At 39.1% G+C, this 20,951-nt stretch overlaps 1 protein-coding gene and 1 pseudogene across 4 annotated transcripts in view; both read left to right on the plus strand.

Annotated features, from left to right (window-relative positions):
- NKAIN2 (sodium/potassium transporting ATPase interacting 2) overlaps window positions 1-9,088 on the plus strand; it is a 919,540-nt gene extending 910,452 nt beyond the window's left edge. For 3 of the 4 annotated variants that reach the window (XR_001399934.3, XR_006519185.2, XR_011497696.1), the window contains 3 exons: window positions 2,271-2,352; window positions 2,998-3,086; window positions 6,537-8,992. Coding sequence is in view for 1 of the 4 variants with exons in the window: in XM_014852938.3 (XP_014708424.1) it covers window positions 2,271-2,352; window positions 6,537-6,546 (92 nt within the window). In the remaining 3 variants the exon portion in view is untranslated. Of the gene's footprint in view, window positions 1-2,270; window positions 2,353-2,997; window positions 3,087-6,536 lie in introns of all 4 variants that reach the window. The other variant, XM_014852938.3, reaches the window with a different exon arrangement.
- A 4,512-nt stretch (window positions 9,089-13,600) lies between these two features.
- Window positions 13,601-20,684, plus strand: LOC106838728 (protein lin-28 homolog A pseudogene; annotated as a pseudogene).
- The last annotated feature ends 267 nt before the right edge of the window (window positions 20,685-20,951 follow it).

Below are 20,951 nucleotides of genomic sequence, written 5' to 3' on the forward strand. Positions count from 1 at the left end.
CACAACGAAGAATACACAACTATGTACCGGGAGGCTTTGGGGAGAAAAAGGAAAAAATAAAATCTTTAAAAAAAAAAAAGACATGGAGGCACCTTAAATGCATAGTACTGAGTGAAAGAAGCCAATCAGAAAAGGCTACATACTGTATGATTCCAACTGTATGACATTCTGGAAAAGGCAAAACTATGGAGACAGTAAAAAGATCAGTGATTGCTGGAGGTTAAGGGGGGGTGGATAAAAAGCGAGAGCACAGAGAGTTTTTAGGGCAGTGAAACTACTCTGTATGATACTAAAATTGTGGACACATATTATTATACATTTGTCAAAGCCCATAGAATTTAAAACACCAGAAGTCAACTCCAATGTAAATGGACTTTGGGTGACGATGTCATCTCTGTGTAGGTTCATTGATTGTAACAAATGCACCTCTCTGGTGTGGGATGTTGGTAGTAGGGGAGGTTGTGCCTGTGTGAAGATGGGAGGGTATATAGGACTCTCTGTACTTTCTGCTCAATTTTACTGTGAACCTAAAACTGCTCTAAAAAATAAAATCTAATAAAAAAAATTCCCTACTAAACAAACAAATAGACATCATGGACTTTACGTTACTTCATTCCTTGCTCTAATTCCTACCTGTAGCACTTAGGATGTTAAAAAGAGAACAGAAACTAGTCAAAGCTAAGCCCAAGTAAAAGTAAGGTTATCCTCTGGCATCCTAATTCAGCCTCTACTTCCATTTCTTTCTCCCGCCTGTCATCTATCTTGTCAGCCTTCTGTTGTCTTGCCTCTTTTATCCCCATCACACAAGCTCTATATCCAGGAGGAAAAGAAAAAACAAAAGCAAAACTTTTTCACTCTACCTCTTAGTATTCAGTGTCCCAGCTACTATTGCTTCCACAACTTAGTGATGTAAACCATTTATTATGCTCCTGGATTCTGTGGGTGAAGAACCCAGACAGGGCACAGTGAAAATGGCTTGTTTCTTCTTCTTTTTTTCTTCTTCTTCTCCCCAAAGCCCGCCAGTACATAGGTGTATGTTCTAGTTTTGAGTGTCTTTGGCTGTGCTATGTGGGATGCCGCCTGATGAGCGGTGCCACGTCCACGCCCAGGATCCGAACCACGGAAACCCTGGGCCACCAAGTGGAGCACGCAAACTTAACCACTTGGCCACGGGACGGCAGCAAGAATGGTTTGTTCCTGATCCCTGATGTCAGGGGCCTCAGCCAGGAAGACTCCAAGTCTGGACTGACTCTACAGCTTGGAGCTGGAATCATTTGGAGGCACTTTTTCTCATACGTCTGAGGGTAGACGCTATCAGCTGGGACCTCAGCTACCCTGTCAGCCAAAATACATATCCACGGATTCTCCATTCATCTCTCCACCTGGGCTAGTATGGGATTCCTAGTTTGGGCATGGGGGCTGTGTTCCAAAAGAGAACATCCCAAAAGAGCAAAGGGAAGTGCATGACATATGATCTAGCATCGGAAGTCACATGGCATCACTTCTACCATACTCTACTGGTGATCAAAACAGGCACAAAGGTCTACCTAGGTTCAAGGGGAAGGGACATAGGCCCAAACCACCAGATGGAAAGAGTGTCAAGGTCACATCGCAAGCAGATATGGAATAGGAGATATTGTTGCAGCCATTTTGGATAATAAAATCTACCACAGTAACTCTCGTTATATGTTATTTACTTTAAATATCTAGGTATGTTTTGCATTTGAATGTTTGGTTAGACTTTGCTCCACATCTTTATTTCTGATTGTCTATTTCAGATTATAAACCACATAATGGCAGGGACAGCTGTGTTGAGTGAATTTACATGAGCTCCATCGCAGCACCTTGTACTTTGACAATCATAGTACATAATATTGTTACTAGCACTGCAATTGCTGATAGATACATGCATTTGAGCGATCATTATTTTTTACATTTGTAATGTTTTGCAGAAAATTTCCATGCTAACGAAAAAGACATACAGCATCTTTAATGTGCAAGTGAATTTCTGCTCCAATTATGTCCTGGATGCTTGAGAGGAGTACATAATTCCTTCTCCCAAGTAAATAGATTCTTGGAAAGCAATAGTTGAATCTAACAGTTGCGGAGGGGGGGAATCACTATCTTGAAGGATTTTTTTCTGCACAATTAGTCACTTTGAGTTTAATAGATTATTAAAAGGTTTATATTAGTAACCTGTGTGAGATCTTGAACGTACATGTTTATCTCTTCTGAAAAGTTAACTAATGAAGGCAATTGTCCCTTTTCAGTTGATTTCATAGGTGGCTTTGACTCTTATGGCTATCAAGGCCCTCAGAAGACATCTCATTTACAACTACAGCCTATGTACATGTAAGTGCTTTACTTTGGAGGTGTTCTTCTGGGATACTGAAAGAGGATTAAGTAAACGACATTGTGCACAAAATAGATGCATGCGGCTTTCCTTCAGTTGTTTACTTCCAGTATTTTCCCTTCTATTAATATTGTTTTGATTGGGATAATTCTAATAACATTTCCTTCATAATTTTCTTAAAATTTAACTTATCAGAAATGCCATCTCTAAAATAACCTTTAGTCATGGTATTGACTCTATGGCTAAAAAACCTATATAATATATGGCTTCTTTGCGTTAACCCAAAGTTATATATTTTGAAAATGTTACAACATTGTAGGTGGTTATATGTAACTATATAAACCATATGTTCTGGTTTTCTCAAGATAGTCTCAGTTTACGTGGGGTGCCCTGGTATATTATTACCAGCACTCATTACTCCCGAAAATGTTCTCGTTTGGATGATAAGTGATAGGTTATCACCCTAGTTATACAGTGTTAAAAATATCAAAAACTGAGCAATAATACTCTTTCTCTAGCATTTTTCTGCTGAGAAAAGTGAAAATGAAACCAGAATATTAACCCTGAAACTTATCAGACCCTTAACTCTAGCACTCAAGAGAGCAGACAAACAATCAAAGCCTGATTTTTATATCTGTGTTTAGGCAAATTCCCTTGGATAACAACTGATAACAAATTCTATATATCAGCATCAAGTGATATGCTGAATTGCAAGCGAAGATCAAAATAGAAAGTAAGATTCCAATTCATTTTGAAATGTGAGCTTCTCTCTTTGAAGATATGTGTTTGTCGTCGTTGTCCTCCACCATTGAATCATTTTACCTTTAGATATTGTTAGTGTGTAGGATAATAAATGGATTTTTGGAGTATTTATCCTCCAGAGAGATTAAAGTAATCTTTATATACTGCTTTTAAGCTTCTCTTTAAAAAGGGAATAATCAATGCATCATGCCTGCATTTTTCTTTGTGTCCCTTGTGGTTCCCTGGAAGCATTTGGTAACACCACTCATAAAAAAGACTTTATCAGTTCAGAAATCAGCCAATACTGTGTGTCATTCAAAGCATTCCCTCTGTAAACGGTACCCATACGTGCCCTCTTTTACACCCCCACAACCAGTACCTTAATTTGGGCATTCATTGCCTTAAGTTTTTCAGTCTCTTTCTTACTTTGGAAACCCTATCCCATTTTCCATGTGGCTGCCAAATTAATCTTCCTAAAATACCACTCTGATAATTTGACTCCCCTGCCCCAAAACTATCAATGACTCCCTATTACCTACTGAACAATGTCCAAACTCCTTAGCATAGCCTGCAAGTCTACTGTGATCCAGCCCCAATGTTCTGTTGAAATATTATCCTTCTCTTCAACTCTTAATAACTTTTGAGTCCCAACCATACGCAGATAATGCTGGGAAACACTAGGAAAATGTAATGATGAATAAGAATTGGCACCCGTCCTCCTGAAGCTTCAAATCTACTGAGGACATAAATAGTCTAATTTCTCCCCTTAGCCATTTTTTTTTCCAGACAAGCTAGAATTCTTGCCTTTTGCAAGTATTATATGTATTTTTCCAATTGTCCATGCTGTTCTCTTGACACCAAACATCTCTTTTTCCAAATTCTACTCTGAAACCATACTGTCGTTCAGATTGTATCTTAAAATATATTTCCCGTATAAAACATCTCTTTTTTCCTTTGCCCTGTACTACAGTTGTTTTCTATTTATACCATATGTTTCCTATCCTCCCAGAAACACTTGACAGCTTAAACAAAAATTAAAAGTTATAAATCCTTTAAATTCTTTACCATTCTTCTCAGTATTGTATCAGTATTGCCTTGTGTAAAGTGTTCTATTAAAAAGCAAAGGCAAAGCAGTAAGGAGTAGTGGTTAAGACGACCTACTGAAGGCAGACTGCCTGAGCAAAAATCCTTCATGACCTTGGACATATACCTTTATTTGAATAACTTTATTTATTCTCGCCAAGTCTAAGTGTCCTCGCCTGCAAAGTAGAGATGACAGCATATGTACTTCATATAGTTGTTCTGAATTTATATGAAATAATGCATGTAAAGCATATAAAACATAAAACCTGTCACATAGTAAGAGCTTACTAAACAATTTATCATTAGTTGGAACAATGCTTATTTTAACCAATATTACTCATGGAAAGACTATCAAGTCAGAAATCAAACATATGCTATATTTCATTCCCAAAGGATTTTCTCTGTAAACAGTATATTACATACGAATCAGCCCAATAACATGTCACAATATGTTTGTGCTCAAGAGTAGATCAGAACATCTACAAGGCTTGCAATTGCTCGCTTCGGACAATATCACATAACATTTTTATCACATAGTATTTCATTATGTTGGTCAATAGGAATGATCGGTGAATATGATCAAGCTATAATAAATTAGATGTAACCACTTATGTAAGGACCAGCTATGATAAAAACCTGAGAATGCTATTTATAATCAAGTATATGGTTTCAAATCCGGCATTTATAATTCTAGTGTCTTTAAAGAGGGGACTCTGCAAACTTAATATCCAGCATTGAATTCCTGGAGGACAAACCTTCCCACGATTGCATTAAATAGAATCCTTTAAATGCCAAACCAAAAATAATAAAAATACTTTTTTTCTGCTTACTGTCTGGGAATGGTAAAACTATATGAGAGCTTCCCAGTTTCACTGCCCATAAAATAAGTTAAATGTTTAATGGAATTCAAATTTAGGAAACTAGAAATACTTAAGGTATATATCAAATCAGCCAAAATACCACTACCATCCCTTCCACAAAGCACCCCCCTTCAAATACTCGAACATAAGGTTTTATTTTACAGTTGAGGAAAATGAACCAAGAGAAAGAAAAACAGTCACACAATTTGATTATTAACCAGTTTTCCTGACCCCTTGGTTCAATGTTTCTTCCAAATTCTCAGACGGACTGTGAGTGTGCGCTGGCATTACATCCCCCGATTTTTAATTTATTTATTTGTCCTTCTCCACGCTAACGTAGCTGCCATGCTTCCATACCTGCCTGCACCCCTCCCCTTTTTCTGCATTCCCTTTCTTCCCTTTTCATAGGATTTCATGTGAATTTCATGGGATATAACGTGAAAACATTATACAGTGCGGAATGAAGGGCTCTTTCAACTTTGGAGCCCTCAAAACCTATTATTGGAGAGCCACTGCCTACTCAAATCCTATGAAAAACCAAAACTGATTCACACATAACCCTCATCCGCTGCTGAAAGGCAGAGACCTGAGCGTCTCCCGTGTCTTTGTCCTTTGGGGTGTACCTCCTCCTGTCAACCTACCATAAATAAGTGTTGTAAATTAAGAGTAATTGAACATCATGGGCCAGTTCAAGCACTCTAACGATATTGTATAGCAACTGGAAATAAAAGCTGTTCCTTAGAAGGAAGCAAACGCTTAAAAGCAATGTGCACTTTTAGCTGTGGGGGTTCCATTATCCCCAGCAAATCTTCTGTGGCCGAGAGCGTGGACAAAGCTTTGAAAACACTGCCCTTACTGATTTCCATTCACAGCTATGTTTCAGTTCCTGTAGTCAATCAATAGACGGTCCTCTTTTTTTTTTTTTTTTTTCCGTTAAGTTGAGTGAATGTTCTTGGCCTGTAATTCTTTAGATGATCTATAATCCATCTAAAAAGGAAAGGTTTTCACTCGTTTTTTTCTTATAGTTTGGTAAGCCTCTTAGAAACAAATAATAGCTACGAAGTTGCTGCACAAAAACATTCTCGTGTCCACAGGTTAATTTTCTAACAAAGTAGCTGCTTTGACGACCGCTGACCTGTGTGCCATGGCTCGTGTGGGTCTGTCTGGGCTCCCTGCAGCATCAACTGTGAGAATGTCTCATGGTCTGTTAGACAACATTTGAAAACATCACATTCTTTTTGGTAGCCTAATTGTACAGCAATACATATTCATTTCATTTGTCCCCAGAAGTGGATTTTAAATTACCATGAGTGGCCTTTCTATCCAGGAGGTCACACTGAGAAAAAAAGAAAAGGAGAGGAAAATTGTCTATTTTAAGCACAATTGGGGCTTGGACTTCATTTTTCGGGGGCGGGGTCTTGTTCTTGTGCTTGGCGGTGGGGCGGAAAGGTGCTGAGCTCTCCCCCTCAACTAAAACCTCTCTTCTCTCCCTCTCTTAGGTCGAAATAATACAGATGGCTTCAGTACGTCGGCTCCTGGACCTTTCAAAGAACTTGTTTCGCAGTGGCCTCCTGCATTTTATGAAGAGCAAGAAGCAATTGAGTTTAAATATACATACATATTTACAAAACAAACATAAAGCTTCCATACTGGGACACACACACACGCACACACACACACAGATACAAACACAGGCACACACCAATTCCTCTTGGCCTCCTCTTTCTAACTGAAACAGACAAATATGCAGGACAGGCCCATTTTGGATTTCCTGAAAGCAGGTTTCTTTCTCCCAGGCCTTTGGAAAGTTCCTAAGGAGACATGTTGGTGCCCTCTGCTGGCCGTCACTAACTCCTCCGCAGCCCAGCCCGTCGGCCTCTGTGAGCTGTGAAGTCATCCAGGGCACATTAGTTTGAGAGCCCTGTCTTCTGCACTCCATACGTCTTGATAGCACCATGGTTATGTAGGCAAGGTAATTGCAAAAACCACAAACAAAACATGCCATGATGCCCTTGTCACCCAAGTCCGAATGGCAGGTTGTTGGCCCTAAAGGCTGTACCGTACATACTTGCCTTAACCCACCTACGTTGTGCGCCCAAGAATCTCAGTGCAGACATCCCCGAGTCACTTCCTTTAGGCTAACACACTGCTATTAATTCCGAGTGGGTTCCAGTCTGTGTGTTTCATGTCGAGGAACAAGACTGCTTAGCTCAGCAGCTCCAGTGTGTCTGTGTACGAAACCGCCAGCTGTCAGCAAAGTGCTTTCCCATTGAGCCTCCGTGGTGGCCAAAAAGAGACAAGTAACAATAACCACAACAACAATAATCGTCATCTTTATAATCCTTAACCATGGTCTTCTGATGGGGTTGAGTGGGACAAAGTAAAACTTATTACTCTACTAAACTCCTTAATCTACTGGAAGCAGAGAGCAGCAATGGCTTAACTCACTGATTGTATTTATCGCACTCTAGGTGCTTTTAAAAGTATCTACAAATGTCTTTTACTAACACAGAAACAGCTGTGGATTTCTATCGACAGAGGCCAACTGAATATGTATTAGCTATGTTTACTCTTTTATATCTAATTCAAATTGAAGACCCTATGTAGGTGAACTTTTTTTCCTAACTTCAGCGTACGAGATTATTTTTTGGGTGGGCGGGGGGAGCAATAGTTACCTTGGTGAAATATTTGAGATCTCTTTGTGGTATTCGGGGGATCTGTTGCGTGTTAGAGTGTATTTTAATCCTCCTGTATTATTGTGGCAGAAAAACTGTGCTGTTAACGTAGTTGGCAACAAGATGCCTTTGGAAACTTAATAGTAGATCAATGTGTTTATGGAATATTCTGGATTCCTGGGAAATTTTGTTCTATATATTCAAGCATTATTTGGTTTTCACTAGTGGGAAACATAATTAGCTCAGGCTTGTCAGGAACTCAGATGAGTCATGGTTTTTCTTGGATCCACCTGAGACACTAAAATCAATTTTTTTTTAACTAATACATCATCCTTAAATGCGGTGAAATTCAGACTTGAAAAGTTACAAATTGGCATGGAGCAACTTTTTCTCTTGGTTTCTATGAAGTTTAAGTTATTGGGTTAACCTACCTTGGACCTTAACCCATCCAGACCCACATAAACCAGTCCCATTACTGTGTTTGCATGGATGTCTGTGATATACACACATATACATTTGAAAATGATAAAGGAACAAAGGTTACTACTGGAACATAAACTACGAAAAAAGGTTCCAGCTCTTGTGCTTGAATTTTCTCAGTGGTTTGTATATGTTTGTCCATACATACACTTATAAAATATCCAATTAAATCATGTCAGTGAAACCTCATATGATAATTTTATAGTGACATGCATGTTTAACGTATGAGAAAACTATTTACCAATGTATTGTCCTTTGATTCTTAAAATATAAATACTATACATGCCAGAAACTATTCTAACGTGACTATTAATGTGACTATTAAAATGAGGTTTCACTGTACATTCATGCTGTGATGAGATTCCACCTTCTAGGACGTGTATATGGATAGAGAGTTCGGTGCACAAAGATTTAGCCCTCATATTCCTGCTTTGAGTTGCAGCCAAGTTACCACCGAATCACTCCGATCATCACCACCAAAATTTTCAAAAACAGTTGTTGACTACTAAAAAGTAATCAGTGGACAGGTCTTTTTTTGAGAGCAGTGAGCACAGTAGCGTGATTATATCTGGAAAAACACCTAAGTTGTACGGCTGTATCCTCCTCAAAATCCGGTGAAGAATGCTATTTTTCTAGGCTGAGCTTTTGTTATAAACCTAATATTCAGAAGGCAAGAGTTACAATCCTGATGTGTCTTTTTTTTCGTTTTTGCGTTTGTTAATTCTGAATGTATTTTTAACAGAGTGATTTTTTTGACTTACTAGTGTAATTTGCATTTTAAAAATAAATGGAAAAACCGTAAAGTTTCCGAGCCATCCCTGAAAGCCCCTGCTCCTTCCCACTGTGTATTTGATTATGTCATTGACAGAGAAACCTTATTAAATTGACATGAAGGCAACGCTGATGTCCTATGCTGTGCAGGGATGTGCCAGCAGTAAAAAGAAATTGCCGGGTCACGGCACCATTTGAGCTCAGTCACAGGTAACACGTGCTTTCATTATCTCCTGACACTAAGGGTTCTTCTACAAGACTGCCTGGAATACACTCGCTGTCATTTGGAGAATGTTTTTTTCCATCTCTCTGGAATTTAGAGTTAGCATCAGGCTAATAGCTGACAGAGGTGTTAGGGCAGTCTGTTAAAACCTTTGGTTAACCTAGGTAGGGTTTTTCGCTTTTTATAGGTGAAATTATGAAAAATAAAACAATTTAAGATCCTCATTTATTGCTCTTTGATGACATAGTCTTTGATGACACCTCTAGTGAAACATGTTGGGGTAGGATAGACAAATAGAAAAGGTTAACCCCTGGCATTTTACAACCATAATGTCAGCTGAGGTTCACTGTATGGACTAAAGGGATGGAGGGCAGCAGAGTTGGGCTGCTGGTGGGGTCGTGCCCTTCCTCTCACTGCACACAGACACACGTCCGCCCCCAGAAGCCAAAATGCTGAAGTTGATTGAAAACAAGGAAGGTTTTGAGGCAGCATTCCAAGAAGTTGAAGATCACCTTGTAGTATTTGACTTCTTGGCCACATGGTGAGAGCCTTGTAAATGATCAAGGCTGTTTTCACTTTTGTTCCCTGTGTGACAGTTTGCTGATGTGGGTTCACTGAAGAAGATGTGGATGGTTGTCAGGAGGTCACTTCATACTGTGAGATCAAATGCATACATCTCAGTTGCATATAACGAGACCAAAGTTAATAGAGCAATGATTTATATACCCTGAAGAAAAGATTCCTTCTTCTGGAGTTCTCAGTTAAATAGGGTGTGCAGTCAGTAAATAACAGGTGGTACCTAGCAAGATCTTGATCTGAAAACTATTAAAAAACATAATCTCTGATACAGTGAAGCGAATAGCCAACATTCCACTGTACTATAATAAGTGGACCCTTTAAACTCAGAAATACAAATTCATTTTAAATAGGTCACATTGTAGAACAAACTTGTGAGATCCAAGCCCATTCATTATAGAGACAATAAACTAAGGAACACAGAGGTTAAGAAATTACTCAAGATTACCATATACACTGAAAATGCAAATAACTCACCATTCTACGACAAGTTCTAGTATGTGTACTCTGATCAGAATAGAGGAAAATAAATCCCAGACACTATCAACTGGCCCGGGACTGTGTAAATCAGAATGAACTCTGACATGGAAGACCCTAAAACAACATAAGATCATAAAATGCTTCTGAATTATTGTGTACTCAGTTCAGTATAGGCTCAATGTTAAATATGGTTTGTTACGTTATAGTTCTTTAAAAACCAACTCATACCCATATGTAAACATATACATGATATATTTTTGTATATTAATGCATCAATTATGTTCAGTTTCAGGGTTAGAGGTTTTTCTACTTCTTTTATAATACATTTACGAACAGCTAATATTTGAGAGCTAGATCTTGATGTCAAGATCCTTAAATTATAAAAAATGAAGCCCCCGTTTTTCTCACCACCTGTGAGTCTTTGCTTAGGATCCATGTTCAATCCTGTTTACATTGCATTACATCTACCTTGCACCCACTCCCAAGAAAAGAGAGAACAAAATCTGTGATTGATACATTATGTCCAATTTCAATAGGGTAGCATCTCGAAACAATCACTTTTGCTAGCTATGAGAGTAAAATCTCTAAGACTTTTATATATTCTATGTCTTTTAATTCAACAAAAACTTCAACTAGATAATACCTTCAAGGGTCTCATTTACCACCAAAATCTGCAGAAGTGTCATGAGTCGTGATTGCCAATGACAACAAAGAAAACAAAGTGAGTTCCTCCTGAAAGAAATAAAGGCAGATCTTTTTACATTCTCTAGAATCATAGTGAAGGTTGTTTTTAAAAATTCCTTAAACATTATGGAGTTTAGAAGCAGATGAGCTTAAAATTTTCATGGGTAATCAAAGTTGATTTCTGAAGATAAATTCAGAGAGGAAAACTCCTTTTAGAAGCCACATGTTGATGCTCTGACACAGTCTAAACGGTTATTAAAATTAATGTGAGCCTTTTCTGTAATGAGAGCACAGAATTGTAGCACCTTAATAATAAAACAGGTATATTTTTTAACCTCTCATTCTACACTCCTACGAATTTAAACTGTTGCAGCAATGGAATAAAACAACTTCCAAAAAAAGATTGCAAATTGATGCTGTCACCCCCAAGGATGATGGATTGATTCAATTAATCAGTAAGTCTTTTCTAAGAGTCCTTCAGGGAGTTATTTACCAGAAGCATACCCTGTTTATTCCCCTTCCATGCGCCTGTCATTTTTCTTCATTATTCTCCTAGTTTTACTCGTGATATCCTTTGGGGATATGTTGATCTCCATGTGCAGAGAGGTTTTGCACACAGCTGTCTAGACATAAATCTTCCAAGCTTCGAACTGGAGGCCACCAGAACACCTGAGCCTCTTGTCATTGTTATCTCCAGCTGACCAAGACTCTCTCAGGACGAAGTCAAACAACCGGACACTGAGTAATGAATGGCAAGTCGACAGGCAAGTATCAAATTGAGAGAAGACCACAAAAAATCCTCCATGGGTAAGAATGTAACAACCTTGCGCTCCAAATACCCGGGAACAAGCCTTCCCATCTCCAAAAGCAGGTAGGTAGGACAGAGCCAGAGGGCTGAGAGGCTGGGGGCTATGCTAATAATCCAAAAGAAAACAAAACATATTTGGTGATTACGTTGTTTTGGGTGCTGAAAGGCAAATGTTCTGAAACGTGGAACATTCCTATTTCTACTGGGCCTGTCAGTTTAAGTTGTAAAAAGCAAGGATTCAAGGAGAAGATGCCTGGAAAGGAACATCAACATTAAATCTTGCTTTCAGCGTTGGCTACATCGTTTGTGAGGCTTCGTGCAAAATGAAAATGTAGGGCCACTTGTTCAAAGAGTAGGGAAAAGAGCTGCTGAAGGTACGAAAATATAAAGATTTTTCTTTAAAAATATTTTATTCCTGTAAAATAAAGTAATAGTAACACAAATAATATAAAATATGCTATAAAAATAATATTTTGGTGTTATAATTTTAAGTAATTCAATAAATGAATACTTTATTAATGAGATATCTTGATTGATCATAAGATTTTTAACTAACCTTTCTACAACTTTATTTATGAATTCATCAAAATGTATACTTTAGCCAATTCATTTTCAATCAATATAAGTGAATATGATGTCCATCAGTTTTGACAAATGCATCACAATTGATTTTCAATAATTTTTAATTTTGAGAAGAATCCTTCTGGAGCTGTGAAGCATATTTTGTAAACAGTGATAACATTGGGATAAATTTCTGACAGATTATTTTCAAATACAAATTTTAGTCATTTGAGTTAATAGTTCACAGAGCAATTTTTCTAAAAAGATTTAACTCTTCTTAAAAATAAGTTTTGTGTGGGGGCCGGCCTGGTGGCGCAGCGGTTAAGTTTGCACATTCCGCTTCAGCAGCCAGGGGTTCGCCAGTTTGGATCCCGGGTGTGGACATGGCACCGCTTGGCAAGCCATGCTGTGGTGGGCGTCCCACATATAAAGTAGAGGAAGACGGGCATGGATGTTAGCTCAGGGCCAGTCTTCCTCAGCAAAAAGAGGAGGATTGGCAACAGATGGTAGCTCAGGGCTAGTCTTCCTCAAAAAAAATAAATAAATAAGTTTTGTGTGAGTCTGAATTTAATTTTAAATAAAAATTATACTGTGGCATTTTAGTATTTTCTCTGACATTTTCTGTAACTCATAGGAGTTATTCAGGAAGTTCAAAATGGCTTCATGGCTTCTCCATAACTGAAAACACCTACTTATGTATTCTATTGTTATATCTTCAATTACAAGAAAATAATTTAAAAATCATCTTCCTTGTTAATAATTTGTTCATCTGAAGCTTCATATGAAAATAGGGTTTTCTGTCTACTGCTAATGCTATAGTCTTTAAGTTTAATTGCTATTGGCAAGCCTATGGATGTTTGTTTCACAATATTGTGGCAGTTTTCAAAACCAGAGACTCAAACTCTTTGACTAATTCTAATGACTTTCTGATTTGCTTCATTGCAATGTCCACGTGTATGTTTTATCTTGTAATAATTTACCAGCAAAGTTTACTGCCTGAGCACCAGCAGTTCCTGTCCCAGCGCTAAACCATAGTTAATATTTGGCAGAAGCTTCAGGGACCAGCTCTCCTGGGAAATGAATGGACACGCTGGCCTCCCGCAGTTCCTGGGGCTGCCAGGGCCCTCTGCTTTCCCCTGGAGTGCAGCTGCCACTTCTGCTGTTGCTGCCACTATCAACACTGCCAGTCTGGTTCCAAGTCTTTCCCTAGTCACCCACTCAGCCCAGTGGCTCCTTGGATTGCCCTGAGGCCAGGCCAGTTGCTTTGCATGCTGCACACTGTGCCCACGGGCCTGAGCCAGAACCATGGGGTACTGCTGGTAGATCACAAACATTCACAAGGGCTGTCACCCCGGGATATCTCCTCTGCTCACCACATGCTCAAAAATAATATATTAAGAATTTCATCAAGAGGATAGTAGAGCTTAAAACCAAGCACCAAACTCCTCTGAGCATGGGAACCAGGTGCGATGACACATGTCACAAGCCCATAAAGCCAGCCCTGCTTGCTATAGCAGCCAAGAGTAAAAAATTCTTTTACCTCTACCCCCACTTCAAACTTACCCCCATTTTGTAACTGGAATAAGTGGAATCAGGACATATTTTACTTATTATTAAAAACAGTACTGGGATGTTTTTTCTAAGAATGAAAGAATGATTATGTTTCAAAAAAGAATAAAATACAAAAAGAATAGGTTAGATACCTTGGATATCCAGGCTGGTCAGTATCTTCAGACTTTCCAATGAATTGGATCAAATATCTGGTTATATGCATAATTAGCCAGGTTTTTACTACACGTCTGTTAAAGAAAGAGATTTTGTTTGGATAACTGAAACCCATTACAGTGCATGGGCACCAACATTTCATGGCTCTAATTCAATCTAGTAACGCAAGTTTAAGAATAAATTTCAAGAATAACAGCAATGGTTGTTTCTCAATCCTTCCCACGAAAATTCTAAAATAAGAAGTGTCAAGGTTAGTGATATCCAATATATTTAAAATAAGATGGATTTATTGTTAAAATGCATTTAGACACTGAAAACATACCTAATTACAATGCATCATGAGTCAAAACACTATGCGTCAAAAAAGTGAATTGAAATGACTGTATTTTATGTAATTGAGGGATAGTTTCTTCCTTTATATTTCTCTATGTGGGCATATATTGGAAGCACTAGTATGGCGAAGTCCCCTCCCTTACTCCTTTTTCTATTTTTCAACATTCTGCAATGAAAGATAATATTAAAGATATGGTAAGTGTCATGCAATACTCTACATGGTCACAGCATGTAAGTGACAGATCGAAATCTCAAACACAGTCTGTCTGCAGAGCCCACAGTTTTAACCTCTAATAAACAAAATCTCCAGAGGGCAGTATGCAGGTGTGTGTAGATATGTTTTCCTTTGACATCGAAGAAGATCTGTCTCTCTGGTTATAGTCGATCCTTTTTCATTCACTCACAGAATATGTAGTCTGATCCTGTTCAAGGAACTTGCTTCCTCCCATCCACTCCACCTCCTCACATGCCCTCCATTAAGACATGAAATGGGATTTCTTGACAACAAAGGCCATTAGGCAGAGGGTGGACTTAAGGGGAAGACTCTGGAATTATCCCTCCCTAAGAGTCACCTTGGCTTAAATACAGTCCTATCAAGACCATTGAGACCTCTCTCACCAACGTTCTCTCCCTGTCTGTGCAGCGAGAAATAAAAGCACAGTAAATCTTGGTAAACTTGGTCAACTCTGAAGGAAAACAAGACACTTGTAATATATTGTGTTTATAGATTCCTTTCTCCATAAGTCCCACTTTGGTTGTGCCTGACACATAAAATTGAAACTAACAGAGAAGTGCTGAGCCAGAGTAAAAAGGGCTATGGTTGGGCAGTAAACCAGGACTTGTTAAGTATTTGTTGCCAGTGTCATTCATTCTTACAGAAAGGATTTAATATCACTAAAAATGTCATATCTTCCTAAAGGACTACTTACACTAGAAGGCTAGACAGAAACTGAAACAATTCCCTAAAGTTTTCCACCATTCACAGCAAGCATAATTGAATTTCCTCATTCTTAGTCTCATCAAATACCTATTGCAATTTCTCCTTCTTAAATAGTGTACATTTACAATTAAAAGCCAGGCATCTGAACTAAAATAAAAATATATACATATTTCTTAAAAATACTTACCTACTGATGGATCTTTTCTTATAGCTTGCCCATAAAAGACAACAGCATTTTATGTATATTATTGATTGTTAGTGGGTGGCCACAAATTTTCTTCAGTTTTGCTTTGGCTGACAATTTCTATTTGTATTAAAGGAGATGAAAACACATACAATTTATATGACCCTCAAATTTTAATTCTACATATAAATCACTGTGTTCATTTCCCATTGCTGTTGTAACAAATTACCACAACTTGGTGATTTAAAAGAACATAACCTTATCAAGATATTAAGATACTCTTGTGGAGATCAGGGTTTTTTTCTTTTGGAGGCTCAAGAAAAGAATCCATTTCCTTGCCTTTTCCAGATTCTAGAGGGCGCCTGCATTCCTTGGCCAGAGGCCCTTTTGTCCATCTTCAAAGTCAGAAGTATTGCATCTTCAAATCTCTCTCTGACTCTATGACCTCTGATTTCGTGGTCACATCTCCCTCTCTGACACTGACCGTCCTGCCTCCCTCTTAGGAGGACCCTTGTGATTACATGGGATAATCCAAGATAATCTTCCCATCTCAAAATCCTTAAATTAGTCACATCTGCAAAAAGGAATATGAAAGTCCACTTGTCACGTAAGGTAACATATTCACAGTTTTCAGGGATGAAGACACGAATATCATTGGAGGCCATCGTTCTCCTGACCATAATCATCTAAGTCTCTACTTAGGTACTGCTCAACACACCTTGGAGTACAATGTTCCTACTGAGAGTCAGCATTCCTAATTGCTGACATGTAATATCATGCAGGACATTAAAAACTTAAAGGGTTCACAGAACTGCTTAAATTAGCATCAAATCCTCTGCTTTCTAGCAATAGGAGTTAGGATCCTGGAATTCTAAGGTGGGACAGAATCTTAAAGATGAATTAGTCACCCCCTTCCTTTAATATAGGAGCTTGTCCTCTCTTAGGCTAAAGGCGCCCAAGTGGAAGAGCCACAGGGAGACTCCCAGGCCACTGCTATTTCCACCTCATCATACTGCTGCTAATAATTTGTAAAATCCAACCCATTTTTTATAAATTATTTCTACAGACTGTGACTGAAAAAAAGAAAAGAAAAAGAAGGTCTCTAGAATGGATTAGCTATCTATCTCCTTGAGAAAATTTTACAGAAATTTTCTATTATATGACTCATCCATTTGGATTAAGATCAGCTTAGGAAAATATGGAATATGACATTGAACATTTTTCGCAGAAGCATGACAAGTTAACTTTTAAGTGTTCACTAAATAAAAATAATATATACACATTAAAAATACAAATATTACAGAAATGTATAAAATGACAAATAAAAGTCATCCTCCCCATACATTCACTTTATTTCCTCTCCCTAAGGGTAATCCCTATTTATCCTTTCATGTGTGTTTTTCTAGAAAAGAACATTAATGTATAGAATAGCAAATGTACATAATGTTCTTTGTGTGAACTTTAAAAATGCACAGAAAGAAAGTGTACAAACTGTGCTTTTCTTTTGATCACTTACTAATTTATCTATGCCCATCTACCTCATTTTCTTGAAGAAGAAGAAGATTAACCCTGAGCTAAAATCTGCCACCAATCCTCCTCTTTTTGCTGAGGAATGTTGGCCCTGCACTAACATCGGTGCCCATCTTCCTCTACTTTATATGTGGGACGCCTGCCACAGCATGGCTTGCCAAGCAGTGTGTAAGTCCACACTCGGGATCTGAACTGAATCCTTTGTAATAGATGCAGAGTATATTCCATTATATAGAGCACAATAATTTATCTAACTATTCCCCTATTGGTCAACATTAGATGGATTCAGGGTTGTGGTTTTGTCCTTTTGGTGGTTTTTTTTAGTATTTTTAAAAAATTTTTTCATTTTCATTTATTTCAGAATAGGTAATATATGCACTTGGTTCAAAATCAAATAAGTCTCTCTCACAACCCTGTCCTTTAACACCCCACTTCTCTTTTTGAAGCAGCCGTAGTTAGACATCCCCTGGGTGCGTCTTGCTTTTTTTTTACTTAACACAATACCTTGATGATCTTTCCATGGCAGCCCTCACAGTCTTCGGTGAAATCTGCTCTACACGATTTGATTATCACCAGCTCCAGGAAGAACTGAGGCCTTTTAAAGAAGGACATTTTGGTGATAATTTTTTGTTTTGTTTTTTTTACTTCCAAAATATGAGAAATGTACTTTTGTCTAAGATAATTCAGATTTTATTAAGGAAGCCAGCCAAGATTTATTAATAAAAATCTATTCTGATTCGACCTACCAATTACGCCAGCCATCCGAGGGCCCAGCCACATGCTCTGCAGAGAAACTCTTCTTTATGCCAATTCTAAGTGCACTTTCCAGCAACTTAAGCATATGGACAATGGCTTTGTCTTCAGTGAGGACAGAATGGCTGCTTATCATTCCAAAAGGGGTGACAAATATTTCTTTAAGAAATCTCTGCCATATGGGTTTCCATTTGTTTCTTAATATTTCAAAATAACCCCAATCTTTGATGTAACAGATAAGCAAGAGAAACATTTATGTCCAGAAACAAGGCAAAGAAAATCATATATGGGTACTTTCTAGGATGGGGCACACAGAAGAGAAATACCATGTGACTGACAGATGCAGTAAGGGTAAAAGTTGAGGTCCACAAGGGAGGCAGCAACTGCTCTGTCTTCATCAACAAGGAGAAATTGACAGGAGCTGCTGGCCCAGTGGCATAGTGGTTAAGTTCGGCATACTCTGCTTCAGTGGCCTGGGTTTGGGTGTTCGTATCCTGGGCACGGACCTACACCACTTGTCAGCCATGCTGCAGAGGCAACCCACATATAAAGTGGAGGGAGATTTGCACAGATGTTAGCTCAGGGCTACTCTTCCTCAGAAAAATAAATAAATAAACAAGGAGAAATTGATAACAAAAGGTCTCTGCAGAGTATAGATGTATGCAAATTACAATAAAGAGTGTAGTCAAACACATATTTGATTCCAAAAAGGATTTATAATAGATATTTTTTTCTCTAACTTTGGAAAATGCTTAAAAGTACAAATCTTATACTTTGCAATATATCATTATTCTTTTGTAAATTTCTTGTGTGAATAACTGCCCACTTTTCAGAAATCCTTTTTTTTTGCTGGAATATTCTCACATTATCTCACATTATTCACCAGACATTTCACTTATAAATGCTCATTAACCTAGCCATGTGCAGTGAACAGATCTCAAATTTTCCAACTGGGATGATCAATGAATTTGAACCCATCCTATTGTTCATAGCTGCACAAATCGACTCATACATATTGAGGATCTATGTACTATGAACTCCGATGGAATACAAAGGAGTTTTAAGACTGAGATATCTGCCTTAGTGAACATAAAGAATTAATAATGCGTAGTAAATATGCACTGAGTGCAATAGACGTGAGTTCTCATGAGAGCCACTTATGGCTAAAAACAAGTGGTCTAAATTTCAATGATTTGTTTTTTATGCATGTTACTGAGATTTAGCTAAACAAGAGTGAATGGTCTTAGGAAAAATAAAACACCTCAAAATACCTCTGATGAAGACAGGCACTTACATTACAAAAAAACTTAGAAATTGCTCATAATCTAGTATCATTAAACAGTAGAAAGAACAAAGCAGTCAACTGTAGAAAATGTAAAACTCATTTTTCTCTCATTTTTTTCCTATCCCATCTTGTCTCTCTCCTCTAGGCTACTACAAAGAGAGAGAGAGAGAAAGAGAGAGAAGCATAGAGCAAAATAATTTGCAATTAAGCAAAGGTTTTCTATCTTTTTGTATTGTTTTGTCTTACTTTCAAAATAGCTGGAGAATCAGAAACCCCTGTGCTGGTTCTATTTATTGCACGCCAGAGGGCTCGACACCAACATGTGTAAACTGACTAGTTCTAGAGGATTCAGACCTAAGGGGGCTCAAAATTAAAAATGAAATGTTCTCTATTTCAGATATTAGAAAAAATACATTAGTTTTCATGTTAGACACACTTGAAGATGAAAACCCGAGAAGTTGAATGGCATGTTTTTCTTCAGGTAATAAAAACTTCAATTAGGTGCCACTGCAATGAGACCTGGGTGGGAGCCAGTAGATCTACCGTTATGACCTGATCTTGAATGAAGTGTGTTTTTCACAGCTAACTGCCATCTTATTCTGATCTGAAATATTTCAGACACGTGGACTCTAACGGTTGTTAGTGAGATTCTTCCCAAGTGCCTTGGGCCCAAGTCCGCCCTCCCAGAGCTGTCCCAGAGTCCAGATGCTAAATATCTATGTCCTGCCCATCACCCCATCTGACCTCCAACCCATTCCCCCTCCCCTCCCCGGACCCCATCCAGTATGCACTCTGGAGTCCACAGGTCTATCATAGGCAAACTCTCCTATATCCTCATAGGCTTCTCTAAACATGCTCCTCACCCTCTTGTTCTCCGTGGTGGTTTTCAAATGGTTGCATCATAAGCATCACCTGGAGTGCTGGAGAAGCTGCCACAGCCTCTTCTCCCGCCACCCTTTTGCCTCCGGACTTCTCAGGGGCCAGCAGCTGCTTGACCAGGGGCCCAGGACCACGGGCTCAGCCGACTGCTGTGGGCTCCGTGTCCCGTCAGCAGTTTGCAGGTGGGAGCGCCAAGGCTGCGGAGGGTGGGAGGACACGGCCTGGGCAGCCGAGGAGCCGCAGCTGCAGCATGGTGCAGCAATCTGTAAGCAGGTCACGGTGTGCGTGGGGTTGGGCTTCCTGTCCACGGCCACCGGCTCAGGGGCCAGATTGGACCCTCGGGTGGACGTCTTTGTGCCCAGAGTAAACTGCACATGGAGGGCTTCCAGAGCTTGAAGGGGGTGAGGCAGTGGAGTCCACCTTTAAGAAGTAGGCTAAGGGCTACAGTCTCTCTGGTTCTCTGGCTCTGAACCTAGTGGTGTTCTGTTTTGGGAGTGCGAGGCGTCCAAAAGGGAAGAACATGCAGAAGCACAAATCAAAGAAAGACAGATGCTACAATCATGGAGGACTAGACCATCGCCAAGGAATGCAAGCTGCCACCCCAGCCCCAGAAGTGCCCCTTCTGCAGGAGAATCGGCCACCTGGTGGCCTCGTGTCCACTGAAGGCCCGCTGGCCCCCAGCTCCCAGGGAAAGCCAGCCTACTTTTGGGAGGAAGAAGAGATTCACAGCCCTGCCCTGCTCCCAGAGGCCCAAAAATGAGCTGCAGCAGACAGGGGCTATGCTTTTGGGATCAGGAAGTTTCAAGGGACCAGTATCCATTGGCAGAAGGGAGAAAGTAGGTACAGGGTGGATAGGGGGCAGCTGGCACTGATTCCTGCCTCAGGCCAGTGTCCACAACATCACCTCCTCTTCCCTCTTTGTGGGATTGAGGCAAAGTTACTCCATCCGTGCTCTAACCAAAAACACATGTGAGGGCTTTGGGCAAATTCCTCCCTGCATGTTTTATCTGAGTCTCCAGCCCCAGAA

The sequence above is a fragment of the Equus asinus genome, chromosome 24 (assembly GCF_041296235.1).
Source record: "Equus asinus isolate D_3611 breed Donkey chromosome 24, EquAss-T2T_v2, whole genome shotgun sequence".
NCBI lineage: Eukaryota > Metazoa > Chordata > Mammalia > Perissodactyla > Equidae > Equus > Equus asinus.